The 24,815-nt window shown below is 50.4% G+C and overlaps 1 protein-coding gene across 4 annotated transcripts in view; it reads right to left on the bottom strand.

The window, feature by feature from the left end:
• Positions 1–16,924, bottom strand: part of UNC13A (unc-13 homolog A) — a 64,533-nt gene extending 47,609 nt beyond the window's left edge. For all 4 annotated transcript variants that reach the window (XM_065931730.1, XM_065931702.1, XM_065931722.1 and 1 more), the window contains exons 1-7: positions 16,903–16,924; positions 7,692–7,721; positions 7,007–7,106; positions 4,863–4,980; positions 3,115–3,238; positions 2,326–2,399; positions 1,442–1,496 (exon numbers count right to left, since the gene is read on the bottom strand). In XM_065931730.1, the coding sequence (XP_065787802.1) occupies positions 1,442–1,496; positions 2,326–2,399; positions 3,115–3,238; positions 4,863–4,980; positions 7,007–7,106; positions 7,692–7,721; positions 16,903–16,924 (523 nt within the window). The remainder of the gene's footprint in view (positions 1–1,441; positions 1,497–2,325; positions 2,400–3,114; positions 3,239–4,862; positions 4,981–7,006; positions 7,107–7,691; positions 7,722–16,902) is intronic.
• Positions 16,925–24,815: the final 7,891 nt, after the last annotated feature.

Below are 24,815 nucleotides of genomic sequence, written 5' to 3'. Positions count from 1 at the left end.
GAGTGTCAGAACCAGGGAGAGAACTTCACCTTCACTACCTCACCCCCATCTTCTGGTACCTCAGAAAAACAGCTTGGACCAGAATTCTGACTCCTCTGACACTCAGCTGCCTCCTTTGTGAAATAAGGGTGATAAAACAGTCCCAAGAGAACTTGGAGGTAAATGCTGGGAGGTAGGTCTCCATTCTTAAATTGAACCCACCTCTGGCTTCAGGTCAACTGCCCAGGTGCTCTTTGTCATCTGATCCTGCCCCCACCTTGCCTGGCCCTGCTCCCACCACAATCCTTCAATGACCCCATTCACCAGAGAGGGGTTTTATAATTTCTTCAGAGCAATGGTGATCCCTTCCCAGGTGTGGAAATCAAGGGACTTTCTCCATCTCACACCCCAAGTGAGTGTAGGAATGGGGTCCTTCAATTGCAGTCGCTCAGCTCCTCCCTCCACCAATCTCCATCATCACATATCCTGGGCATATGGCAGGTCAGGGTGGGGAGGGGATTGACGACGGATACAGGAGAGACCATGAGAGGGGAGGAGAGGAAGATGGGGAAGCAGATGGAAAAGGAGAAAGAGGTTGAAGGATGGGGTGGGGGCAAAGTGTCATGGGTATGGGTTTTGCCCGGAGACTATAATTTTCACTTCCCCATCTCAGAGGACTTGGAGGGCATTTCAAGGAGAAAGACATCTCCTAGACCTTTGAAGACCTGGTCTGGGGGCATCCGAGTGTCCATAGGGCCAACCAAGGAGGATAAACACTCTTGAAAAGTCCAGCCTTTGATGAAGGAGCAGTATATAGAGGAATACAGTGAGCATCATCATCATTAAGAGATACAGCACTGTGGAAGGAGAAGACAACTCGGAGTCCCTTGGACCTGGATTCAAACCCTGGCTCTGCCTCCTGCCACGTGTGTGACCTTGGCAAGTCACCCCTCCTCTTGACCTCCATTTCTTTATCTAAGAAAATAGGAGCCTATTATACATGTGTTTGGCAGGATTGTCTGTCTGCACCATCTGACTGTGGGCTGCTTGGGGGTGTCTGTGCTGGCCTCATGAAAGTTTGTTGAATGAGTTATAGGTCCTCATCCAGGACCTAAGGAATGGAACTGAAGACTCTGCCAAGTGCTTTTCAACCCTCTAGATGTCCTGCGTTCTTCCAAAAAAAGATCAGAATGCGGGGGACTGTCAGATGCCCTTGTTTCAAAGAGAGGAACTCTAAGGATCAGACAAAGACCCTGGCATGCCGTGGCCACGTGGCAAGGCAAGATTCAAACCCAAGTACCAGATCTTTTCCTCTTTCCACTACACTGTGCCTGGATTCTGTTCACCCTTAGGACCCATATCAGTGGAGGGGAGTGACCCATTCATTACAGAGGACAGTCATGGGGTGGAGGAAGGATGAGAGTTTCAACTGGTGCCCAGGAAGGAACTGAGAAGTACTTACAACACTGATTGCTGGGAACGGGAAGAGGCTTGTCTTGTTCATCCTGGAATGCATACTGAGGGGGAGGGAAGGAGAGAGGGCTTATCTCAGTGGACTGCCAGAAGCCATGGCCCTCTGTTCTCTGCCCTCCTAAGTTCCCTCCCTCTGGAGGAGGATACAGCTGACCACAGAGGAAGAGGAAGAGGGAGACACACAGAAAGACAGTGAGAAACAGATACAGGAAAACAGAAAAAGCAGCACAGACGAGGGGAAAAACCAGAGAGGAGAGAGAGAGAGACGGGAGAACACTGGGGCAGGGAGCTAAAGAAAGAAGGTGAGAGCTGAGTTTGGACAAAAATTACTAACAAGTGAGTGATATCCCCTTTGCCCCCTGCCTCCCACTAGGATATTCTAAACTTGCCTGCTCTTTCTTCCCTGCCCTTGCCTTCTGAAGACTGTCTTCTGGGCCACACTGGGTTTTTGAACTGTGAGAATACAGAGCCCAGAAGAAGGGGGATGGCAGGGAAGTACAGGTATGGGGGCAAGGGCTGGTGGGGAAGGCAATTTTTTAAGAAAATCTGAAAGTGTGACTTGAGGAGTTGAGGGGTGAGGGGCAGAACGGGGGTTTAAGAACTAACGGGGCCTCTGCATCTCCTTGAGAGTATTTAGGATATACAGAACCTGAGTCCATTGATATCATCACGTCCTTGGTGGGCTGTCTGTTCCTTGACGCCATCATTGGTTTGAGACTGGACCACGTGAGTCACAGAATTGAGTCAGGTTACAAAGAGTTAGAGACACAGACAGGGGAAGACAAGTGGAGAGAGAAATAGAGGGTGGAGGACATGGGGAGACAAGGAGACAGAGAGAGGAAGGAAAGAGAGGAAGATGGTGCTAACACTCACCTCATCCTGGTCCCGCATGGCGTTCAGCTGCTCCAGCTTCTTGGCCCAGTAACGGGCCTCCTCTTCGGGGATATCTGGAGGCAGAAGCCTGGCTGTAGGCCTGGGAGCCCCTCCCTGCCCCTCAACCTCCATCCAGTGCGTCCTGCCCGCCTATGGGGCTGGTGTCCAGTGAGTGGGGAGAGAGGACAGGAGAACAGAAACACCTCCTCCACCACGCCACCCAGAGCTGCCTTGGGAATGAATGGAAGATGGGAGAGGAGGCGCATCCTAGCATTTCCAGCATGGGGATGCCATGGATTCTTGGAAGGACGACATGGGAGAACTGAGCTGCTTCCAGGAAAGGTAGAGAGGCTCCTCTGTGTCTCTGCCTTAGCTTATCTCTCCATCTCTCTCTCTCTCTGACTCTCTGTCTCTCTCTGTCTTTCTGCCACTGTCTGTATCTTCTCCGCATCCAGCTCACTTCTGCAGCCTAAAACCTCACCAAGGGCCAGCCAGGACAGCTCCAATCTGAGCCCCGTAGGTTGAAAAGCACTGGCAGCCCACTGGTGACCTGCAGGAGCTGGAATGTGCTCTGTACCCAGGAGACACACATCTCTGCTGACTCTGATCTGGGAGGCTCTTCTGGGGAGGGGGAGCCTCATCCTCAGAATGAAGGGTCATCTGATGAGATCGGGCGCATTCAGGGTGGTATGGCTATAGACATGAAGGGTTATCTGGATCCACCCAGGCCCGGTCATTCTCCTGGGGCTGGGCAAGCGTTCCTCCCCACCCCTCCCCAACCACACTCACCTAAGGGCAGCTCAAAGCGGGTGTCAAGGAGGATGCGGTGGAAGGTGGGATCCTTGGTGCCGCAGATCTCACTGTCCGCCATGATGACCTGAGAGTCCAGGGTCAGCCACTCTCCAGGGCCCTCCTGCGGGTGGTGGGGTGACAGGGGGTGGGGTCCCGCATGAGGCCAGGTGAGTCACACATCTGTGCTCCGGCCAGCAGGCCTCTGATCTCACAGGACATGTCTCTCTCCCTGCATCCCACCCCTACGCCAAGAACAAGGGTCACATCCTCACTTCAGATAAGGAAGCCGAGAAGAAAGGTCACAAATTCCACGCAACATGGTGGGTCTGGGGAACCCAGAGAGAGGGAGCTGCAGAGTCAGGTAGGGGCGGTCCCAGCCTTGCACAGCACTCCTCATCCCTCCTGAGGGCTCAGCTTCAGATAGAAGACCTGATCTTACCACTGTCCTGGGAGGGAACCCCCCGAGTGAATGAACCAGTCCCCCTTGGTTCAGGGAAATGAGCTCTTGAGCAGTGGGGTGCACTCTGAACCTCAGTTTTCTTCATCTCTCAAAGGAGATTGATGCACTGTAGCCCCAGGGAGAGGCTGGCAGTGGTCAGGGGAGCAGTCCAGGGTCCCCGGCCATAGGTCGTGGTTGTCCCAGGTGACCAGGCCTTCCTCACACTTGGGGAGAGGGGTCACTGAGGACATTGTGGTTCAGCCACAGGCTTCCTTTTGGAATCACTGCACCCCTGGACTACTGCACCCCTTTCTTCCATTTCCATTCACTCATTAAAAAATAAACCCTCCTTGGGGCCTGCTCTAAGCCTGGGCCATATCGGGCAATCTCTGAGAAGCCCACAGTCACAGAGTCTGACACAGACACTCCCAGCAACACGAAGTCAAGGGAAGGCCAGACAGGGGGAGGGGAGCTGAGGGATTCGGGGTGGGGGGCGGGCTTCCTGGAGGAGAGGACAATGGAGCTGGGCTTAAGGGTGAGGGAAAGGAGGACCCTTGAAACCCAGAGAACAGCGTATGTGAAAGCTCAAAAGCCATCTGTGGGGCCTGTGAGGAGTGTAGGTTGCGGTGTGGGGGAAATAAGGCTGGCAAAGTTGGTGGATGCTATCTGGGAGGCCTCCCAGGGTGACAGGCAGAGAGGGCAGGATAGGATTCTAGGGGCCAAGTGGAGGGGGGAGGTTTAAGGCCAGGAGGCTGGAGAAGGAGGCCAAGGTTATTTTCTAGTACTTCTTTGGTACTGCTGCAACCTCCCTGCCTGATGCCCATCTGGGCACAAAGTGCTAGTTTCTCACAACATCCCTTCTCCTCTCTCCCGCAGGGATACATTTCTAGTGGGGCTGTGCTGCTAAAGACTATATTTTCCAGATTCCCTTGTAGGTAGGTGGGGCCACATGGCAGTTCTGGCCAATAACATGTAAGTGAAGTGCCTTGAGCAGTTTCCAGTTTGGGTCCTTAATCAGGACTGCAAACCTCCTTCCGTGTGACCTTTCCCTCCCCCTGACTGGAATGCAGATGTAATGGTAATACGTGAGCAGCCGTCTTGGGCCATGAGATGGAAGCCACGTGGGGAGAAAGGCTGGCTGACAAGACGGAAGGACTTTAAGCCTGGTGACTTGGAGCTGCCATAGCCACCCTGAACGCCTACATGAACACTGTCAGGAGATGGAGACAGAGGCCTATCTCGTTGAGACCGCTGGCCTCTGGGCCCCTCCCAGGCACGCTTATCCAACCTTTATCCTACCACTCACTTCATTGGACTGGCGGATGGTCCTCAGGGGGATCCACACAGTGCCCACCATCGTGTCCCAGATGAGACCCTTGTTCCATACCTCCACCGTCAGCCCCAGATCCAGGCGATTAATCTCACTGTTGAGAGGACAGAAAGTCAGTTCAGTAGCATTTGGACACATGACCAGCTGGAATGCAAACCCAGGTCTGAATGCGTGCCAGCCAGGAATGTGACACAGTAGTTCTTGTTTTACAGAGGGGAGACCGAGGCCAGATGGCCAAGTTACATGCCCAGGGTGTCACAGCAGAATCAGGATCCCAGGTTGGGAAAGAAGGAGTGGGGACAAGTATTACATGTACCTTCAATTCACCTGGCCCTTCCTCTAGCCCTCAGACCCTGAGAATGCTGGTTAAGTGAGGAAGAGGCTCCAACGCCCTCCATGGCTCCCTATTACTCCCACGATAAGGGCAATTCATGGTTCTTCCATCCTTCCCAGTGTCATCCCTCTCCAATCATATGGGGACACCCTTAAGCATATGAATGATCCCACCTCTAAGCACGTTCCCTGCAGGAAATGTGCAGATCTGGGGGGAAAATCTTCCTGAATGTCCAATTCACTGAATCTACCAATTTACCAAAGATTCATCATGAGGAATGTTCTCCTTGAATACACCTGGTCATTCAGTAACTGGTTTTAGGGGAAGGTGAGGGCTATTGTTTCCCGCTCCCTTCACCTTCTCCCTAGATTGTAGGACTATCACCTTCCTTCCCTTCTCTAAGTGCCCCCTTGCTCCAGAATCCCAACTCTGGATTCTCCCATGGTCTCCCACAGTCTCCAGCTAGCCTCTGCTCAGGGGTTGAGGGCTGCCCGGGTCCCCATTCCAGCTCTGCCAGATAGAGGCAATACGACACTGAGCAGGTGGCTTTGCTTTTCTGGTCATCTATTCCTTCATCTGTAACATGAGGATTGTGTTAGCACACTCTCTCCCAGGGCTATAAGGCACAACTGATTTAATCAAAGCCTTGGAAGAGGTCACAGCAGATGTTGGCCTTCATCAGAGTAGGTAGGATGTAACAGGAGGTCTTCCTAGAGACTTCCCTGATGGCTCAGACGGTAAAGCGTCTGGCTACAATACGACAGACCTGGGTTCGATCCCTGGGTCAGGAAGATGCTCTGGAGAAGTAAATGGCAACCCACTCAAGTTTTCTTGCCTGGAAAATCCCATGGATGGAGGAGCATGGTAGGCTACAGTCCATCGGATTGTAAAGAGTCGGACACGAATGAGCGACTTCACTTCACTTAATAGGGGGTCTTAAGTGGCTCCAGGTTGAGAAGAGGGTGCAGGTCATGAATTCATTTGGTTATTAGACCAACATTTATTGAACACCTATTGTGTGTCAGCCTCTGTGCTTGGCATGGAGGTCACAGGGGCAGAGACCAATAGGGCCTTACCCTCTTGGAGCTCATAGTCCAGGGGAAGCGGCCAGAAATGTGTCAAATGTCACACAAATGAATAAAATAACAATTGATGGCGAGGCATGACATTACTCTTCAATTACAGTTTGAGGGTGGTGATCTGAGAGGACTGCCCTGAGGAGGTGACACAACTGAGACCCAAAGGACAGGAAGGAGGCAGCTGGGATGGGAGAGGACAGGAGCAAAGGTCCTGCGGGCAGGAACAAGCTGGGCATGTTGGCAGAACGTGCAGAGGTGGGCGTGTCTGGGGCAGGTGGGCCAGGAGAAACGGAGCAAGGTACCGGTGTGAGGTCACAGGAACCGGGTCTCGGGGGGCTGCAGGGAGGGATGAGGGCTTTGTTTCGAGGTTGATGATCCACGAGCCAGGGGCAAGTTTGGAGAGTGACAGGATGTGATTTGCAATTTTAAAAATATCCCCCTGGCTGCCTGGAGGAGAACAGATTGCGGGAGGCGGATGGCAGCAGGAGGCCAGGGTGGAGGCTGGCGGGCAGCGGGGACTTGGCTGGTGGCCTCGGAGACAAAAGGAAGTGACTGGATTTGAGAAGTGCTTCAGAGGCAAAGCTGATGACTGGACAAGGGGCTGAAGGAGGGGAGTCCCAGACGACACCCGAGTGTCCGGCTGTGCCCTGAGGGACCAGCAACAGGCCTGACTGTGCCAGGGGGTGAGGCCGTCACTGCAGACTCACAACATGAAATCCTGCTCCCAGCTGGGCTGGCTGCCTCGGACTGCGATGGTCGTACTTTTGACATTCTGCACCTTCAGGGTCACATAGGTGTTGAATTTCTCTGTGGCGGTGAAAGCAGATGTCAGTTCAGGGACTCAGGGACTCCCCCATGTCCCTTCCCAAGCTCTCAATGACCCAACTATGATCCCCAAGGGTCTGCGAGTTCTTGGGGCCACCCCAGGTCCCATACACTGGGGTGCTTCCGTGCCTCCCATTCCCAGGTCAGCCCCCAGAACCCCACCCCAGCGCCTCAGGGCCCAGCAGGGAGGGGTCTTGGTGCAGGGAGATGGGGGATTTGGGGATGCCTGATCTTTATGCTTAGAAATGACGATGTCCAATATCCACGGACATAAGAAATTTCCTTTGCCTCTCAGCCCCAGTTTTGTTCCCTGTAGCCTAATCTAAGAGTCCCTGCCCTATCTCTTAGGACCCTGGGAAGCATCACTGGCTCAGGGTGAGCCCTATTCCCACTAGGGTTTTCAGGGGATGGTAGGGAAGGTGGCTGGGGGACCCCAGACCAATTCTGATGCTCTATGTGAAGCTCACAGACATACAGCCCAAGTTCCCCATCACTGGCTCAGACACCCTCCCTCACCTCTCTTTGAGACAGACAACACAGGACAGAAGAGGAATAGAGGGCACTTACCTTGGGCACCGTCAAACTTCGCTTTTTTGACTGTGGAAAGAGACAGAAATAGGGAAGGGAGACGGGGAGAGTGGTGGGGAGGAGAGAGACAGAGAGACACAGGAAAATAGAGACATAATGAGAGAGAGAGGAGAGAGATACAGAAAGAGAGAGAGAAGAGAAAAGCAAAAAACACGGAGCAAAAGAGGCAGATAAAGAGACCAGATTTTAAAAAAAGATAATATTAAAGACAGAGGTGAAATCAGAGACAGAGGCAGAGACAACGAGAGGAAGAGAAATAAGGAGAGGAGGGAGGCAGGGATGAGTGGGAGAGAGAGAAGCCATCAGACAGATGAGCACAGGCAGACCTGTGATGGAAGGAAGTTTGGCCCTTGGGAATACTCTCTGTCCCACCCTCCTCCCCATCAAACGTTCCCAAAGCTCCCTCCCTCCAGTGGTGGCTTTACTCCAATTGAACAAAGATTCAAAAGAAAAGAGCTCCTACAGGAAGTCCTCCAGGATTGCTTCAGAAGGAGCTGGGGAGTTGGGGAGAAGGAGATAGAGGAGGAAGGAGAATCAATCTCCAGTGACTCCCGTCCCCCAGTTAGATTAGTGAGACTTCTCCCCTAACTGTTCAGCTCAGTCTGTCCTGCCAGATGCTCCCAGAGTTTAGAGTCCAACACTCAAAAGGGATTGGGAGAGGTGAGAAAAATCAACCCAGAGAGCTGAATCTGCAGTATACATAGAGACATCCCAGTCCTGGCCAGGTAGGTTATTAGTTTGTCCAGCCCTACTTGACTGTGAAAGGTGCAAGCCAGATATACCTCAGGGTCCCAGGGGGTTCAGTCTCTTCATATTTCACGTTACCCCACAGCCCCAAGTGATTCAAAGCAATTTCATTCATTACGGACTTTCTTACAGGATATTCAACTTTCACTTTCAATATCTCCCAAATTCTGCCTCTGCCCTCAGTGTATTTCTCTACCATTACTCTCTACTCCCACCCAAAAGCTGCTGCCAAACTGAGGCCTCGCTCCTGGTTTCTATATTTCCTTTTCCCTTTAAACTTTTCAAGAGGCTATTTTTGTTTGAGTAAGCAATCATGCATATTTTACAAAATCCCAAGCAACCCAAAGATTATACGATGAAAATGAGGCTCTTTCTACCCCAGCTCTCACTCTCCTCCCAGGATGCAATCAACATTAGCAGTTCCTCATGGGACTGGAGACAGATAGTCCATGCATCAGCAATTGTGTGCACGTGTGCGCTATTTCCTACACAAATGGTAGCATTTTATACCCTCTGCATGTCTTGAAGAGTGTGTGCAAGTAAGTTAAAGGATAAATTCCTAGAATCAGAATTGCATTTCTATTCTTTCTCCTTTTTTTTTTTTTTTTGAGAGTCAAGTTCAACCTTTTTCCCTGTAAGTACAATGGCCTCCCATCTGGGATTCAATCTCCCATAGGGATTTCATTTCTCTGTCCTCATCACTTGAATTTCTTTCTCAAAGAAGTACCTGAATGGAGCCAGTGAAAAAATTCCCATCAAGGGCTGGGGAAGTAGAGTGGCTCTAAACATTAGTCAGTAAATACTACTTGTTCCCATCGCAGACAGACTGTGGGGGTGAGAACTGATGCCCAGAAGCACTGAGCGAGCTCCCCAGAGTTGAAGAGCAGAAGAGGGAATGAGTGCCTTTCTATACCAACACCACCATCACCCTAAGACCCAGTGTGGAGTCAGGTGGAGCTGTATTCAGACTATGGTGCTGTGTGGCTCTGAGCAAATGAACTCCCCTCTCTGAGCTTCCATCTCTGTCTCTTTCTTCCACATCCAAAATCTTCCCACTTGAGGCACATAACTGCACATGCAAAGTTCTCTCTCCCACAAGGTCCCTCCCCCGTCCCACATGCCTCTTCTCATACCCTCGGCCCCACCCAGACTACAGAGAGTCCCCCCACCTAGCCCCTCATCCCTGGGACTGAGTGAGGCTTAGGGGCACTTAAGACTGTCCGCTGCAGGAGCTCCAGGCCTCCCTCCTGGGGGAGCTTCAGCGGGCAAATCTCATGACTCTGTAAAGGGGGAGGAGGGTGCGTGGGGAGGATGGGGAGGGAGAAGGATGGGAGAGACAGACAGGCTCAGAAAGGCACACGCAGAGGCATCAACAGGAGAGAAAGGAAAAGGGGAGGGGGAGAAGTGAGGGGCGATAATAAGACACTAGAGTCAGACAGACAGAGACACAGAGAGACAGAAAGGGACACACAGATTTCCACTAGGGAGGGCAGGCAGGGGAGATGCTGCAGAGGAGAGGCAGGATTAGGAAAGAAAAGCTGGGGGCAGGTACCAGAGGGAGGTAGGTGCCTGGCCCTGGGGGATCAGAGGGGCTCACTGGTGTCTGACCCAACCTGGGCCCCAGTCTGCAGTTATGCGCCTCTTTATTTTACAGATGAGGGCAGGTCTCAGAAGGGAAGCAAGTTGTCCAAGGCCTGTCCTTCATCCTCTCCTCCAGGAAGGTCTCTCCCTGTCTCCCTCCTTCCAATTCTGTGTCTCTCCACTGCTGTCATCTTTCTGTCTGTCTTCTTCCCTTTCTCCCTCTGTCTGTCTCTCTGGTTCCTAGTCCTCAGTCTCTCTCCCTTCCCTCCTCCCTAATCCTCTCTAGGCCAGGGGGCATAGGGCTCAGTTGGGGTCCACTGGCAGTGGGAGATTGTCAGAGAGCTTTAGCTCTAACATCAAGCCCCCAGGCCCCTTCAGAAAATCCAGGATGAGGACATCACTGTTCATCATGGGGACTCAGAGGGAGGAGGGTCAGACTCAGGGTGGGAGATGGAGTTCAGAGAAGAATGGAGAATCAGAGACGGGGGTTCAGAGTAGGAAGCTCATGGTGGGGGAATAGGGTATTAGGTCAGGAGGAGGAAGGTAGGGGACTAAGGGATGGGGGCTCAGAGAGCTGGGGGAGGCTCACGAAGGGGGAGAGGGATGGAGGGGCGGGTAGCCTGGGGGAGGGGCTCTGTAGGAGAGGGCTTGGAGGCAGAGGCTCGTAGAGAGAGTCACGGCTCTCTCCCCATCTCTCTTCCCCGTCAGCAAGCGAACCGAGTCACTGTCATCACATCTCCGCCCCGCCGCCTTCCTCCTGCCCGCGGTATCGGGGTCACCAGGGCGGAAGCGCCGCCCCTCCTTCCCGAGCTCCTGGTCACAAGTACCGGGCTATTTATAACGTGGGCGCCGAGGGCGTGAGCTACGCGACCGCGGGGAGTGCTGAGTGGGGGAGGTGCCCACTGACGGGCGGGCTGGAGATACCGCGTCACGGCCAGGTCAGCAGCCTGCAGACTCCTCGGTCCCTGCCCGCCCCACCCGCCGGCGCTCATCGGCGCTGACTGATTAATGTGGTTGCGGGGGCAGAGCCGGTGGAGGTGGGAGCGGGGCATTGGCACTGACAGGCTCTGGGCCTCAGTTTCTGCATCTAGAAAATGGCCCTACTTAATCGGTTTCTTCTCCTCCTCTTCCCTTCGTCCTTCCTCTTCTGCCTTCTCCCCTTTCTTTTTCGTTATTAGCACTAGCATTATTATACTGTTGTTCCTATTATTATTACCGTCACTAGTATCTTTATTATTTGGTTGAATTTTAAGTGTACCCCCTGGCCTGGATGACTCTAGATTCTAATTGAGATAGTCTCCAGTCCTTGGGGTCCATTAACCTGCCAGGCCTGGTGGTGGGAGTGGAGGAATAGAGAGTTCCAGCCATCAATGGAAGCGGCTAGAAGCCCACCCACAGGAGGTTCTTCCCTGATAGCTTAGTTGGTAAAGAATCCACCTGCAATGCAGGAGACCCTGGTTTGATCCCTAGGTTGGGAAGATCCCCTGGGGAAGGGAAAGGCTACCCACTCCAGTATTCTGAGCAGGAGAACTCCATGGACTGTATAGTCCATGGGGTCGCAAAGAGTCAGACATGACTGAGCGACTTTCACTTTCCAAAAGGGCACCCACAGGAGGTGCTTATTGGGTGTCAGAAGACACTATAAGTAGTAGATGGGAAGCATAGAGAATTCAAAACTATATTCTAGGAAGTCTGGTATTTAATATGTGATGTCTGTAGCAGACATGGGCTTTGTGATGAGGACATCGGTCCCTCTGACTTGGCATCTGGGAGAGAGTAAAGGAGGACTCTCATCATCAATGGACAGAAATAAGCCAGAACCCAATTGAAGCCATAGGTGAAAAAAACACACCAAGAACCTTGACAGATAGTGTTGTTTACCAAGTACCACTTAGAACTATGTCTGGCATATAGTAGGTGCTTATTAAATACTGTTCATTGAAAGAATGACGTCATTGCCTCCCCCAGCAGTCCAGCACTGAGAGAGGGTCCCGCGACGCAGAACTGTGCTGTCCACGGTGCTGAAACCGATGGCTCCTCTCTGAACTATCCGCGGTGCTGAACTTTTCATCCCTACCCAAGTACCTCCAAAGAATTGGTACTTCTTTTGCCCTCCCTGTGTATCACTGAGCCATCCTCAGGCCTGAGAACGCAGTGAATTCTCAGGAAATGTCCTACACTCACGAAGCTTTTAGTCCCCATTAATAAAAACACCATCATTGATTTTTCCTGCCTTTGGCTCACACTTATTGAAACTTTCCACAAGTCATGCATCATGCCAGTATCTCTGCATGCCTCATTTGACTGGAGAGTTCCAGTAAATCTAGGCAGTGGACACTATTAGTGTGCCCATTTTACAGATAGTCACACTGAGGAATGAAAAAGATATGGGGCTTTCCAGGAAGTGATGGATTTGGGGATTCAAACCCAGGCCTTCTGGACTCAGGATGTCCTGGTCAGCACCTCACAGATAAGTTAATAAATCTAAAAATAAAATAAATTCACAGAGGAAACCCATTGTATGCAGAAGGAAAGTGAGGTGCAAGAGAGGCAAATAGCTAAGATTGCAGCCCTGAAGATGAATCAGAGTCAAAACCAGAGACATCCTAAAATGGTGGTAAAAACAAAGACCCAGATGCAGTTCCCCCACCCCCTGGCTGGATGGTATCAGAAACAGAGCAGCGAGAGGCAGAGGGATTTGGGAAGGCTTCCAGGGAGAGAGGCAGGGGAACAGTCATGATGAATGGGGAAATCATGATGTGTCTGTTTACTGAGTGGACGAAGGAAAGGATGAACCTGAGACAGATTCTCACCCCATGACAAGGACTTAGGTGTCTCCAGGTCCTGAAGGCTGAGGGTAGCCTCGACCTTCACCCTTCACTCCTAGTAGACTGTGGAGACAGGCAGCTATACCTCTGATTCTGTGGCACCAGGCAAGTTATTGAACTTGCATGAGCCTCAGTTTTCCTCATCTGTAAAATGGGTTGCTCTGAGGATTAAAGTGGGCAATGGGCATAAAAGTCCTCAAAACTATGCCTGTGGAATGCTGGATAGATGGAACTTGTTGTAGATATCATTATTAGTTGTGAGGCAAACTCATCTTCAAATGCATTGCTAACTTATATGCAATATTAAGTCATATGCATACCCACTGAATATGCAAAATATTCAGTCATCAAACATTTATGAAGCCTTTTAAACATTGAGTGGCCTAGCAAAATGCCATGAGGCATATAGGGAGGTCTGGAACCAAAGCACTACCGTCATGTTTTTGCATATGCCCTCCACCATGCAAGATCTCTCTTCTGCTCAGTTTCCCCTCATCTTCTGAGACACAGGCAAATGGCAATGATAGGAATGGGGTAGGCTTGCCAGAGGAAAAGGGCCATGGAAACCCTTCTCCTTAGCTCCCCGTCTCTCCCAATCTGACTCCGCCAGCATGAGGCCAGGAGTAAGGTTGGATTCCAAGAGCCAGGATCACTGCCTGGCACATAGTGGGTACTCAATGCTTGCTGAGTAAATATATGAATAAATTAACAAAGGAGTTAAGTGGCACTTGCTATTAGCAGCCTCAGGACTCTGCCAAGACTTAGAAAGTGAATTAAGGTTGGGAGGGGCAATGGGGCTCTACAAAGAAATGAGAGTGGGCAGAGGCAAGGTCTGTACAGGGTAGTCTCCCATATGTAAGTTCAGGATATGCACATAAGAATTGCATTGTGTGTGCTTGAATGTGTATTTCCTCATGTTGCCAGGGCAGGCAAGTGAGTGTACATGAGTGTGTGTGTGTACATGTGTGGTGGGATAATTATACATGTGCACCATCTGAGTGCAGGTGAGGGTCTGGACATGTGTGCTGGGGAGTGGGGTGTGACTGTATGTGGGACATGCTGGTGTGAGATTAGGTATGTGCAGGCTTTTGAATGATACATTAAATACAAACATATGTTGGGTGTGTGTGTGTGTGTGTGTGTACACACTATGCAGTTGTATAGCATGTATATTTTTGTTTACTTGCAAACATGTGCAGACTCCTCTGAAGCTATATATGTGTGTGTGTGTGTGTGTGTGTGTGTGTGTGTGTGTGCGCATCATCAGCCACCTGTTCAAAGTGACAGTTTTGAATGTCCAGGGAAGGGTTATCATGTGTGTACATATATGGCCTTGGCATGTACTTTTGTGTACATATGTGTCTTGTGATTGTGTACATTGTGATTTGGGGGCCTAACAGGTATACATAGGTACATGCCTGAGTGTTAGGGCATGAGTTGATATTTAGGTGACGTGGATACTGTAAACATGCATCAAACACGTATGGATATATTTCTGTGTGTGTGTGTGTGTGTGTGTAAGTGTAGATACACATGCCTGTATCATGGGGACCATGTCTGTGGCACAGACTGTGTCCAGTGTATATGTATGTGTGTGTCAACAGGCATATGAATCTGCACATGTGTCCATGAATGTGCAGTCACAGGTACGTGGTCTTCATAGAGACTTGGTGAATCCTAAGCACTTCTGTTCACACAAGGGAGGCAAGCCTGGGCGTGAGTGTACAGGCCCCAGTGTATGCCGGTGTGGGCAAACATGGGTGGGTCCCTGGGTCAGGGGCAGGTATTTCCTCAGCTCTAAGGGTGAACTCAGATCCCAAGGAAAGCCCTCCTAGCGCTGACTCTCCCCCTCCCCCTCAGTCTTCAAGACGCCCCACTCTGGGCATCACCCCCACTCCTTTCAGCAGTTCTCTCTCTCCCTGCTGCTCCGTCACCCCCACCACACACACACACACACACACACACACACACACAGAGCTTCTCCCAGCATCAACTGTTCTCTTTACACCTCAGGGCTCCGCTTCCCACCTCATCCCCTTTCTTACTCCTCCCAGCGAGCCCCCTCTGCTCTGCTGATGACTCCTTCCCTGTAAGTTCCACAAAGTCATCCAACACAATTCTTTCTCACCCCTCTTACTGCCTCCGCTTCACACCACCCCTGTAGGCAAGACTCCAGTTTGCATCAGAGTTAAGGGTGAGATTTCAGAGAAGAGATGGGGCTAGGGGACAGAGAAGAGAGAGCTTGGAGGAGTCAGCCAGGAATCCACATTGACCCCCTCCTCCAGGGCTATCCCCTCTCTCAAGCGTTAGGCAGTTCAGAGGAGGGGGGAGGGGCCAGTAGGGGGGTTGGATGTTCACCTCCCCCTCCCTTGGGGCCTAGACTGAGGGATGCATGGGGGTCTGCTCCACCTCTCGACTCTCGTAACTCCGTAGGCTAAGGGCTGAACGAGTTGACTTTTGATTTTACTGGCCCTTCGCCCACCACCAGCCCCGCCCGTCAGGAATGAGATCAAGGAAAGGAGGCACCTGTCCCTTTAAGAACACCCGCGTCCACGCCGGCCCAGCCCCGCGCGAGCAGCACACGGGAAGCCACCGCGGCGGGGAGCGGGCGGGCGGGGCCGGGTTTGTGAATGGAGAGTCACAGCACAGGGGGAGGGGCGAGGGGGAGGGGCGGCGGGGGCGGTTCCCGGCTCCCGGGCCTTCCCACCAGGGTCCAGAAGGCCGGGTTCATCCTTCTCTCTCTCTCTTCCTCTCTAGATTTCTCTCTCTCATTCTCTTACACACACACACACACACACACACACACACACACACACACACACACATCACACTCCGGGCTGCCTAAGGTGTCCTGAAGCCTGCCGTCTCAGGCTTGGCCAATACACCTCTACTTGCACCTCAGCCTTCTGGAAGGGAGTAGGAGTGAGGGGAGGTGGACCTCAGTACTTAAAACCCAAGGTTGAGATCTCCATAAGCCTTGAACCCTGGTTGGGCCACCACCCCTGCCGCCAAGGTCCCCTGCTGAGAACTCAGGAGTGCCCCAGGCGGCTTGGTCCAGGTGGGTTGGCTTCTCCCCCACCCTGCCTCAGGGGTGCGGCGGCGGGTGGCGGCGGGGAGGGAAGGAGTCATGCCCCTCCGGAATCTCTCACTCCACCCACCCAAACGCAGAGCGTGGGCCTGGGCGTGGGCCTCGGTGCAGATGGCGTTCTGGCCCCAAAATAGCTCCACCCCACCTCTCCCTCCCTCCCTCCCTCCAGCGCAAAGTGGGTGAGGTGAGGGTGGGCCGTGAGGGGTGCAGGGGGGTACTGCACTTCGAAGGGGTCGGCTCCCTGCGGAGAAGATCGGATAGGTGTTTGTTCGGTGTGGTCAACGAGGGCGGAGAGGGTGAGGCCCTCAGGCGACTCCCCCAGCCCCCACTAGTGAAACCAAAGAGTTAACTGGAAAAGCGCCTCCAGACCCCTCCATCACAGCTCTCTTAGGATGCTGGAAGGGGTCTCCCCGGCCTCCTCCCCGAGTCCTCTCCTCTCCCAGGGTGAGGAGTACCTAGAGCTCACCGGTGGTCCTAACAGTCAAGCCCCTCTTCCCAAATCTTACACGCCCAGGGCTTGGAGACCGCTCCCCCTGCACTCCTCTCCGAATTCCGAGGCGGGTCCGCAGCCCAGCCCACAGGACAAGACTCCTTCCAAGGACCCTGCAGGATTCATTCGAACTACCCAGCTCCTTCCACACGAACCCGCTAATAACTTGTTCAACACAGACAACCCAGACTAGACCGTTTCCAGATGGAGCCCCGAACCCCTGCCCGCGTCCACACGGGCCTCCGCGTCCAGCCGTGTCCACGCGACCCCAGCAGCGGCAACCAGGACCCCCTGAGAGCCCAGCTGTGTCTACACGGATCACCTTCTCAGGCACCCCCTCAGAAGTCCAGCCGCGTGGACGCGGGTCACCCCCTCAGGAGCCCAGCCGCATCCACACGGACCCCGAGCCCCGTTCGGGTCCACATCGGCTCCCCGTCCCGCTGCCTCGCCGCCTACCTCCAACGCAAAGCAGAGACATGTCTCCAGAGTCGCCGGCGGGCCGGCTCCGTCAGCTCAGGTTTCGCTGCCGCTGGGGTGGGGCATGGCGGGGGCTGCAGCCCGCGCTCGCTCGGCTCACGCCGGGGCCCGGCCTCCGCCGCCGGCCATCTTGGTTCAGCACCGGGGGCGCGGACAGCTCCTGACGCGGTGCTGATGCGAGCCCGGCGGGCGGAGCCCCGGACGCCTGACGGGGCGCGGGCGCAGCGGGCTCGCGGGGTGGGGGTGGGGCTTAAAGGGCCGGGGCGGGGGCGGGGGCGTGGGGCGGCCACCGCGCGGCTTCCCTTCGGATGCTACGTGCTTTCGTTTCTCCTTCAGCTCTCAACCTCCAGACCTTGGCTGTCTCTCTGCTCTTTCTGAGTGTCTCTATTTCTCTGTCTCGTTGCATCTGTTTCTCTGCCTCCCTCTCTGGGTCTCTCTGTTCTTCTCTCTGGCTCCCGGTCTCTCTCGGTAATGTCTCCCTCTGTATCTCTGCCACGTCCTATTTAGGTCTCCCTCTGTGTCCCTGTTTTGCTCAGCCTGTGGATCTTTGCACACACTTGGACTGGATTCCATCCTTCACTCCCTTGTGTAACTGGCAACTCCTATTCATCCATCAATGCCCAGTTTGAATATACCCTTCTCCAGAAAGCCTTACCTAATTCCCCCAAACTGAGCCCTGACTCCACCTTTCTGGACTCCCCTGGATTCCAACTCTTCCTCTGGTTGGGCCCTGACCCCGGCATAGCTCTGCTCACCATCCCTCTCCACACATCTGACCCGGCAGCTCCAAGTGAGCTGGTGGCCAGCAAACCTGTTCACTCTGTAACACCAGTACTTAGAACAGTCCCAGAGGCTGAGCCCCTGAGAGTCCCCAGCCCCCAGCATACATGAAGGACCTTCATCAACACTAGATGTCTATGGAGTTAGTGAAGCCTGTGTTCAAAACCCAACTCTGTCTGTAATCACCAGCAAGACCTCACACAAGTCACGTGACCACTCTGCCTCAGTTTCCCTGCCTGTAAACCAGAGGTAACAGGAACTCCTTCACAGAGTTGCAGGATATGTTGTATAAGTTAACACCTGAAAGCACTTGGAATAGTCATGTATAACATTAACCATTGTTGTGATTCTCATTGCTTTAACATTTTTTATTCCATATCCATTAACCGTAAGGAAGGAATTTGTTGTTGTTCAGTCACTCAGTCGTGTCTGACTCTTTGTGACCCCATGGACTGAAGCACGCCAGGCTTCCTTGACCTTCACCATCTCTCAGAGCATGCTCAAACTCATGTCCATTGAGTCGGTGATGCCATCCAACCATCTTGTCCTATATCATCCCCTTCTCCTGCCTTCAATCTTTCCCAGCATCAGGGTCTTTGCTAATGAGTCAATGCTTCGAATCAGGTGGGCAAAGTATTGGAGCTTCAGCTTCAGTCCTTCCAATGAATAGTCAGGGTTGATTTCCTTTAACATTGACTGGTTTGATCTCCTTGCAGTCCAAGGGACTCTCAAAAGTCTCCTCCAACACCAGAGCCCAAAAGCATCAATTCTTCAACATTCAACCTTCTTTTTGGTCCAAATCTCACATCAATCAATACATTACAACTGGAAAAACCTAAGCTTTGACTATATGGACTTTTGTTGGCAAAGTGATGTCTCTGCTTTTTAATACGCTGTCTAGGTTTGTCATAGCTTTTCTTCCAAGGAGCAAGCATAACGAATAAGGAGCAGCAATGACAGGTGCTTGAATACAGAACAGTATCATCACAATGCAAGATCCTGTGGGCCACTGTCCCTCCCCAATCTATCGTCTCATCTCTGAAGGATGAACTATGTTGAATTTTGTTTTTCATTCTCCTACTTTTCCTCATAGTTTTAGCACATATTTATCATGGTTTAGGTTTGTATATTTTTGGACTTGACACAACTAGAATAAAACTCACATTCTCACAACTTTGTTTTGAGTGTGTGTGTGTGTGCAACGTGATTTTACTGATACTCATCTGAGTTTCTGTGGTTAGCTGTAGAGCATGCATTTTCACTGCTGTATAGTATTCCCTGACTTATTACATTTTATTAAAGTATTTGTTTATTTAATTATATGGAATGCAGGATCTTAGTTCTCCAACCAGGGATTGAACCCATCCCCCCTGCAGTGGAAGCAAGGAGCCTTAATCACTGGATTGCTGGAGAAGTTCCTGAATCAGCACATCTTTGATTATCTATTTTCCAGTTGGTGAACTTTAAGGTTATTTCCCCACTGGGATTATCACAAGCAGAGCTTTTATAACCATTCTCAGAAATGTAGGCTGGTACACGTGAGTAGTGATAGCTTGATCATAAAACGCCTACATACTTGGCTTCATGAAATAATATTCAACTTGTTTTGATGTGGCTTCAGCAATTTACATTGCAATAGCATCGTATAAGCATCTGACTGTTCCACATCCTTGCCAACACTTTGAGTTGTCTGGGTTTTTGAGTTGTTCCAAAATAGAAAGGGTGAAATGGTACCTCATTTTGGTCTTGATTCGCTTTCCGATTGCTCATAAAGTAGAACACTTCATGTGATTTTTTGGTTTCTTATTAGGGTGAAATGCCTGTTGAAGTCTTTTATCTATTTAAAAAATATGATGGTCTTTTCCTATTGATTTGTAGTTATGAATCTTTTGTTGGTTTCATGTGGTGTAAAAATCTCCAACTTCGTGGCTTGTTTTTATTCTATTCATGGTGTCATTTTCTCAACAGAAGCTCTTAATTTTTAAAATAACCTTTTTATTTTGGAAAGATGTTGGATGTATAAAAAAGCTGCAGAAGTACACAGCTCTAAAAAGCACAGAGCATTTTTGTATACTTTTCAGCCAGCCTCCACTAATATTAACATCTTACATATGGTTACAAGGTTACTCAGTCGCTCAGTCGTGTCTGACTCTCTGTACCTCATGGACTGCAGCTTACCAGGCTCCTCTGTCCATGGAATTTTCCAGGCAAGAATACTGGAGTGGGTTGCTGTTTCCTACTCTAGGGGATCTTCCCGACCCAGGGATCGAACTTGTGTCTCTTGCGTCTCCTGCTTTGGCAGGCAGATTCTTTACCACTGTGCCACCTGGGAAGCCCTACAAGATACATATGTCAAAACTAAAACATCAACATTGGCATTTATTATTCACTTATTGTTAACTAAGTTGCAAACTTTACATCGCACTTGTTTTTCCACTAGTAGTCTCTGGCCCAGGATCCAATCCAGGCTCCTGTGTTGCATTTACTCATCTTATCTCCTTGGTCTCCTCCTGGCTGTGAGCTTCTTTAGTCTTCCCTCATGTTTCACAGCCTTGATAATTTTGAAGAGCGCTGGTCAGGGATTTTGCTGAAAGCCCCCTGATTTGGGCTCATCGAATATCTTCTCATGACTAGACTGGGGTTATCCGGTTTGGGAGGAAGATCGCAGAGCTGGGGTTCCCTCCACGTCATTTCATACCAGAGGTCCCTGGTGTCCACATGACGTCACAGAGGAGGTTAATTTTGATCACCTGGGTAAGGGGTTATCTGCCAAGTGCATCCGCTCTCAGGTTATCATTTCCTCCTTTCCCTGCTCTCTCATTTGTAATCAAATCACTGAGCCCAGCCCACACTCATGGGGAGAGAATTCTCCTCCTGAGTGGAAGTTTCTAAGAAGCTCTTAATTTTAAATTCCTTTATCTTATTGTCATAAAATAAACAACAAAATTTACCATTTACATATACTAAAGTGGACAGGTCAGCGGCATTTAGTATATTCACAATGTCATGTATGCACTACTCAGTTCAGTTCAGTTCAGTTGCTCAGTCGTGTCCGACTCTTTGTGACCCCATGGACTGCAGCATGCCAGGCCTCCCTGTCCATCACCAACTCCCGGAGTCCACCCAAACCCATGTCCATCGAGTCAGTGATGCCATCCAGCCATCTCATCCTCTGTCATCCCCTTCTCCTCCCACCTTCAATCTTTCCCAGCATCAGGGTCTTTTCAAATGAGTCAGCTCTTCGCATCAGATGGCCAAGTATTGGAGTTTCAACTTCAGCATCAGTCCTTCCAATGAATATTCAGGACTGACTGATCTCCTTTAGGATGGATTGGTTGGATCTCCTTGCAGTGCAAGGGACTCTCAAGAGGCTTCTCCAACACCACAGTTTGAAAGCATCAATTCTTTGGCGCCCAGCTTTCTTTATAGTCCAGCTCTCACACCCATACATGACTACTGGAAAAACCAATACTACTTCTATCTAGAACTAAAACATTTCCATCACCCCAAAAGGAAACCCCATCCCCATTAGCAGTCACTCCCTATTCCCCTCTCTTGTGAGGCCCTGGCAACCATTAATCTGTTTTCTGTCTCTATGGATTTAATTTTAAATTCTTCCACTTGATCGATATTTACCTTTACAGTAAGCACACTGTCTCTCTTTTTTTTTTTTTTTTTTTGAGGCATAATCAACATGTAACATTATATTAGTTTCAGATGTACAACATAATGATTTGATATTTGCACACATTTTGAAATGCTCATCATGTGGAGTCTAGTTAACATCCATCACTATACATAGTGACAGATTTCTTTTCTTGTGATGAACAGACATTATGTCTTGTTTAAGGAATTCTTTCCTGTCCCAGGAGCAGAAAGATATTTTCATTGCATCTTCTATATCCTAAGTCTTGTCATTTACAGTCAAGTCTTGATCTCTCTTGGAACTGATTTGGGAGTGTCGAGTAAGATAAAGTTCAATTGTATACATTTTTTTCCATGTGGATAATCAATTGTCCCAACACTCTTTAATGAAACGGTCACAAAGCACGTTTCTGTGTAAGCGTGGACTTCCTAGCGGACACAGAGCACCCAGAGAACACAGCGCTGCAGGGTATCTGTCCCACCTGGACCCCACCTGGGGGTCTGTTCTGGCTCTTTCCTCTGTCCTGGGACCACCCACCCCTGCTACAGAACTTTATACTTGTCCTTGATATCTGCTAATAATGCCATTCTTTCATCTTCAGAGTATCCGGATTCTTCTTCTTTTTCTCTCAGCTTGTTGGGTTCTGCAGAGAAATCCAGTTGAGGCTTTGGTTGAAACTGTGTTGAATCTATAAACCAAACAAGGGAAGAATCTTTTCTCATATTGACTCATCCGAAGTGTGAATACAGGTCTTTCCATTTGTCTATCTTTCAATAAAGCTGACAGCTTCCTCCATAAATCTTCCATGTCTTTGTTTTTCAGATTTACTTCTAGGTAGTTTGTATATTTGATGCTATGAATAAATGGCCTTTTTAGGTTACTATTTTTTTTTTTACCTGTCAGTCACAGGAGTTTAAAATGCAATTGGCTCTAGTATCTAAGACAGTTTATTGACCTGTAAATCCAAGAAATAGATCTGCAGATTCTTTGAGATTTTCATTGTACACAAAGATGTCATCTGTAAATAAAGACACTTTCTTTTCCAGTCCTTTGGCCTTTCATTCCTTTTTCCTGGCCTATCATACAGGTCAGGTACTCCAGGACAGTCTCAGACACCATGGTAACAGGCATCCTTCCCTTGTTCTGCATTTGAAAGCAAACATTTCAACATTTACCATTAAATATGATATCTGCTATGGGTTTTTAATAGAAAATCAAATAAAGGAGATCTACTTCTATTTCCAGTGTGTTAAAATGTTTTTCTTTTTTTTTTAAGAAAAAAAAGATTTTTCTTTATCATGAACAGGTGGTGAATTTTAGCAACTGCATTTCCTGCATCAGTCAGGATAACTATGTAACTCTTCACCTTTAATATGTTAGTGTGAATTATGTTCTCTTAATATGTTTGATACCCACTGGTCTCTCTTATTCTCTCTCTCTCACCCATCCCTCATCTCTGTCCTTTTGCCAAAGACCCTGATAAATTGATCACTCAGATCCAATTAATTTTTAAGCCCCGGCAACAACTTGGCTCATTCCAAAGCTATTTATCTGAGCTATCTCATCTCTCCACTTCATTATGCGCTGCTGTCTTTCTCTTGCCCTCTCTCCTTTGTGGTTCCTCTCTCCCTGACTCTCCTCACTGTGCGTCTACATTCATGTCTTTTGCAAACCCCCTTGCACTCTTTAGCTATCTCTCCTTCCATCTCTCACGTAGCTTCCGATGTCTCACTTTCTCTCCACCATCCTATGAAATCCACAGATAAAAATCATTGAAAGAGAGGTGATGAGAGATAGCTCACAGACTGGTGAAAAGTACAACACATATAGACACACGTATCTGTGAAGAGTGCACCCGCCCCCCCAAATCCACCAAATGCACACACACACATCCCTCCCAGCCATCCAAGCTCCTGGACGTCCCCAGAGACTCTGCTCTTACTAAAACTTTCCAATTCCTGGTGCCAAGAGGAGCTGTGGAGACGTTTGGGCTTTGGATAAGAAAATTCCTCCTCCACAGCATCTGCTGAGCTCAGCTTTCTAATGGGGAATGAACAGAGCTGCTTCTAGAATCCCCACACAGGGCAACACTATTTGGTCTTCAGACAAATTTCCAGTCCTTATTGGGTACATGTGATGTTTCTGGCACTGAGCGAAGCTTCATGGAGGAGACAGATATGAATCAGATGTCAATCAGTTTGTTCAGCAAACATTTCTTGGCACCATCTGGATGCTGGAAACTACTCTTGTCAACAGGTTCCAACAAGTGACATGGTCCCTAACACAAGAGTTGGAAACAAAAATAAGCATGCACAGAGAAATTCGAGGAAAACAGGGAGGGTTCCATGATAGAGAGAAATGGTGGAGGAGAAGGTAACTGCCTCCTCCTGGTGGAGGCACATGAGTTGAGACCCGAAGAAGGAGAAGGAGACAGGCATGGGGAGAGTTGGGGGCGGGGGGGTCCTAGACAGATGCAAAGCGGAGCAGATGCAAAGGCCCTGGAGTGTGACTCTGTCTGGTGTGCTGGGGGAATACCAAGGAGGCTGGTGTGGTGGAGCAGAGCGAGAGAGGTGGGAGGTGAGCAAGGATCATAAAGAGCCTAGAGGATATGGGGAGGAGTCTGAGATGCAGAGAGCGAGACTGAGACAGGGAGACTGAGTGAGAGGGAGAGATGAGACCTTGGCCCTGGGGGCAGAACACAGACCCAGCAGGACCAGAGACTCCATGGGCATCTTGTGACCACCAAGGGTTCATCTTCACCCACAAACCCCATGCCAGACCTCTCTCTGATGCCCTGACTGCCCAGGTTGGCGGGGGTGGGGGGGGTCGTGGGGGGGTGGGGGAGGTGGTGACTGCACCGTGCTGAGCTCAGGGTCATTTTAAGAATCTCTGATTTATCCTTTTAAGGATCTCTCTGAGGCTGCTCAGGGGAGCATGGATGTTCACGGCAGGAATGTAAGTGGTGGAAGGCCAGGGAAGGAGCTGGGAAGGAGCTGGCAGGACCCAAAGGAGTGCCGGGCAGGTTTGGGTTCATTCTGAAGTCTGAACCTACCGAACAATTGGATGGGCTGGACATGTGGGGTGAAGGAAGAGAAGTGATGAGAATGAGTCCAGGCTTTGGGACCTGGGGAGCGGAATGATGGTGCAGCCATTCATCTGCCATGCTGATGAAGAAGTTGATCTCAGGGTGAGAAACTGGGACCTGTGCTTCAGACTGGCTGCATGTGAGACGCTTACAAGGCACCCAGTGAGAATATCCAGTACAGTTGGATATTTGAGTCTGAAGTTCAGGGGAGAGGTTGGGCTGCTGATGCAAATGGGAGAGACATCCACATGAGATGGGGTGCAGCCACTGGGGGCCAGAGCGTGGACAGAGGGGAAAGGGCTGCCTGGCTTCCGGGACCAGAAGCAAGACATCAAACTCAGGGTTCCACCATCCACCTGTTTGTCTATTTGTGACTCCAGT

This window comes from Muntiacus reevesi, chromosome 1, assembly GCF_963930625.1.
Source record: "Muntiacus reevesi chromosome 1, mMunRee1.1, whole genome shotgun sequence".
Taxonomy (NCBI): domain Eukaryota; kingdom Metazoa; phylum Chordata; class Mammalia; order Artiodactyla; family Cervidae; genus Muntiacus; species Muntiacus reevesi.
The sequence above is the reverse complement of the archived record's forward strand: the minus strand, read 5'-3'. Positions and strand labels throughout refer to the sequence as shown.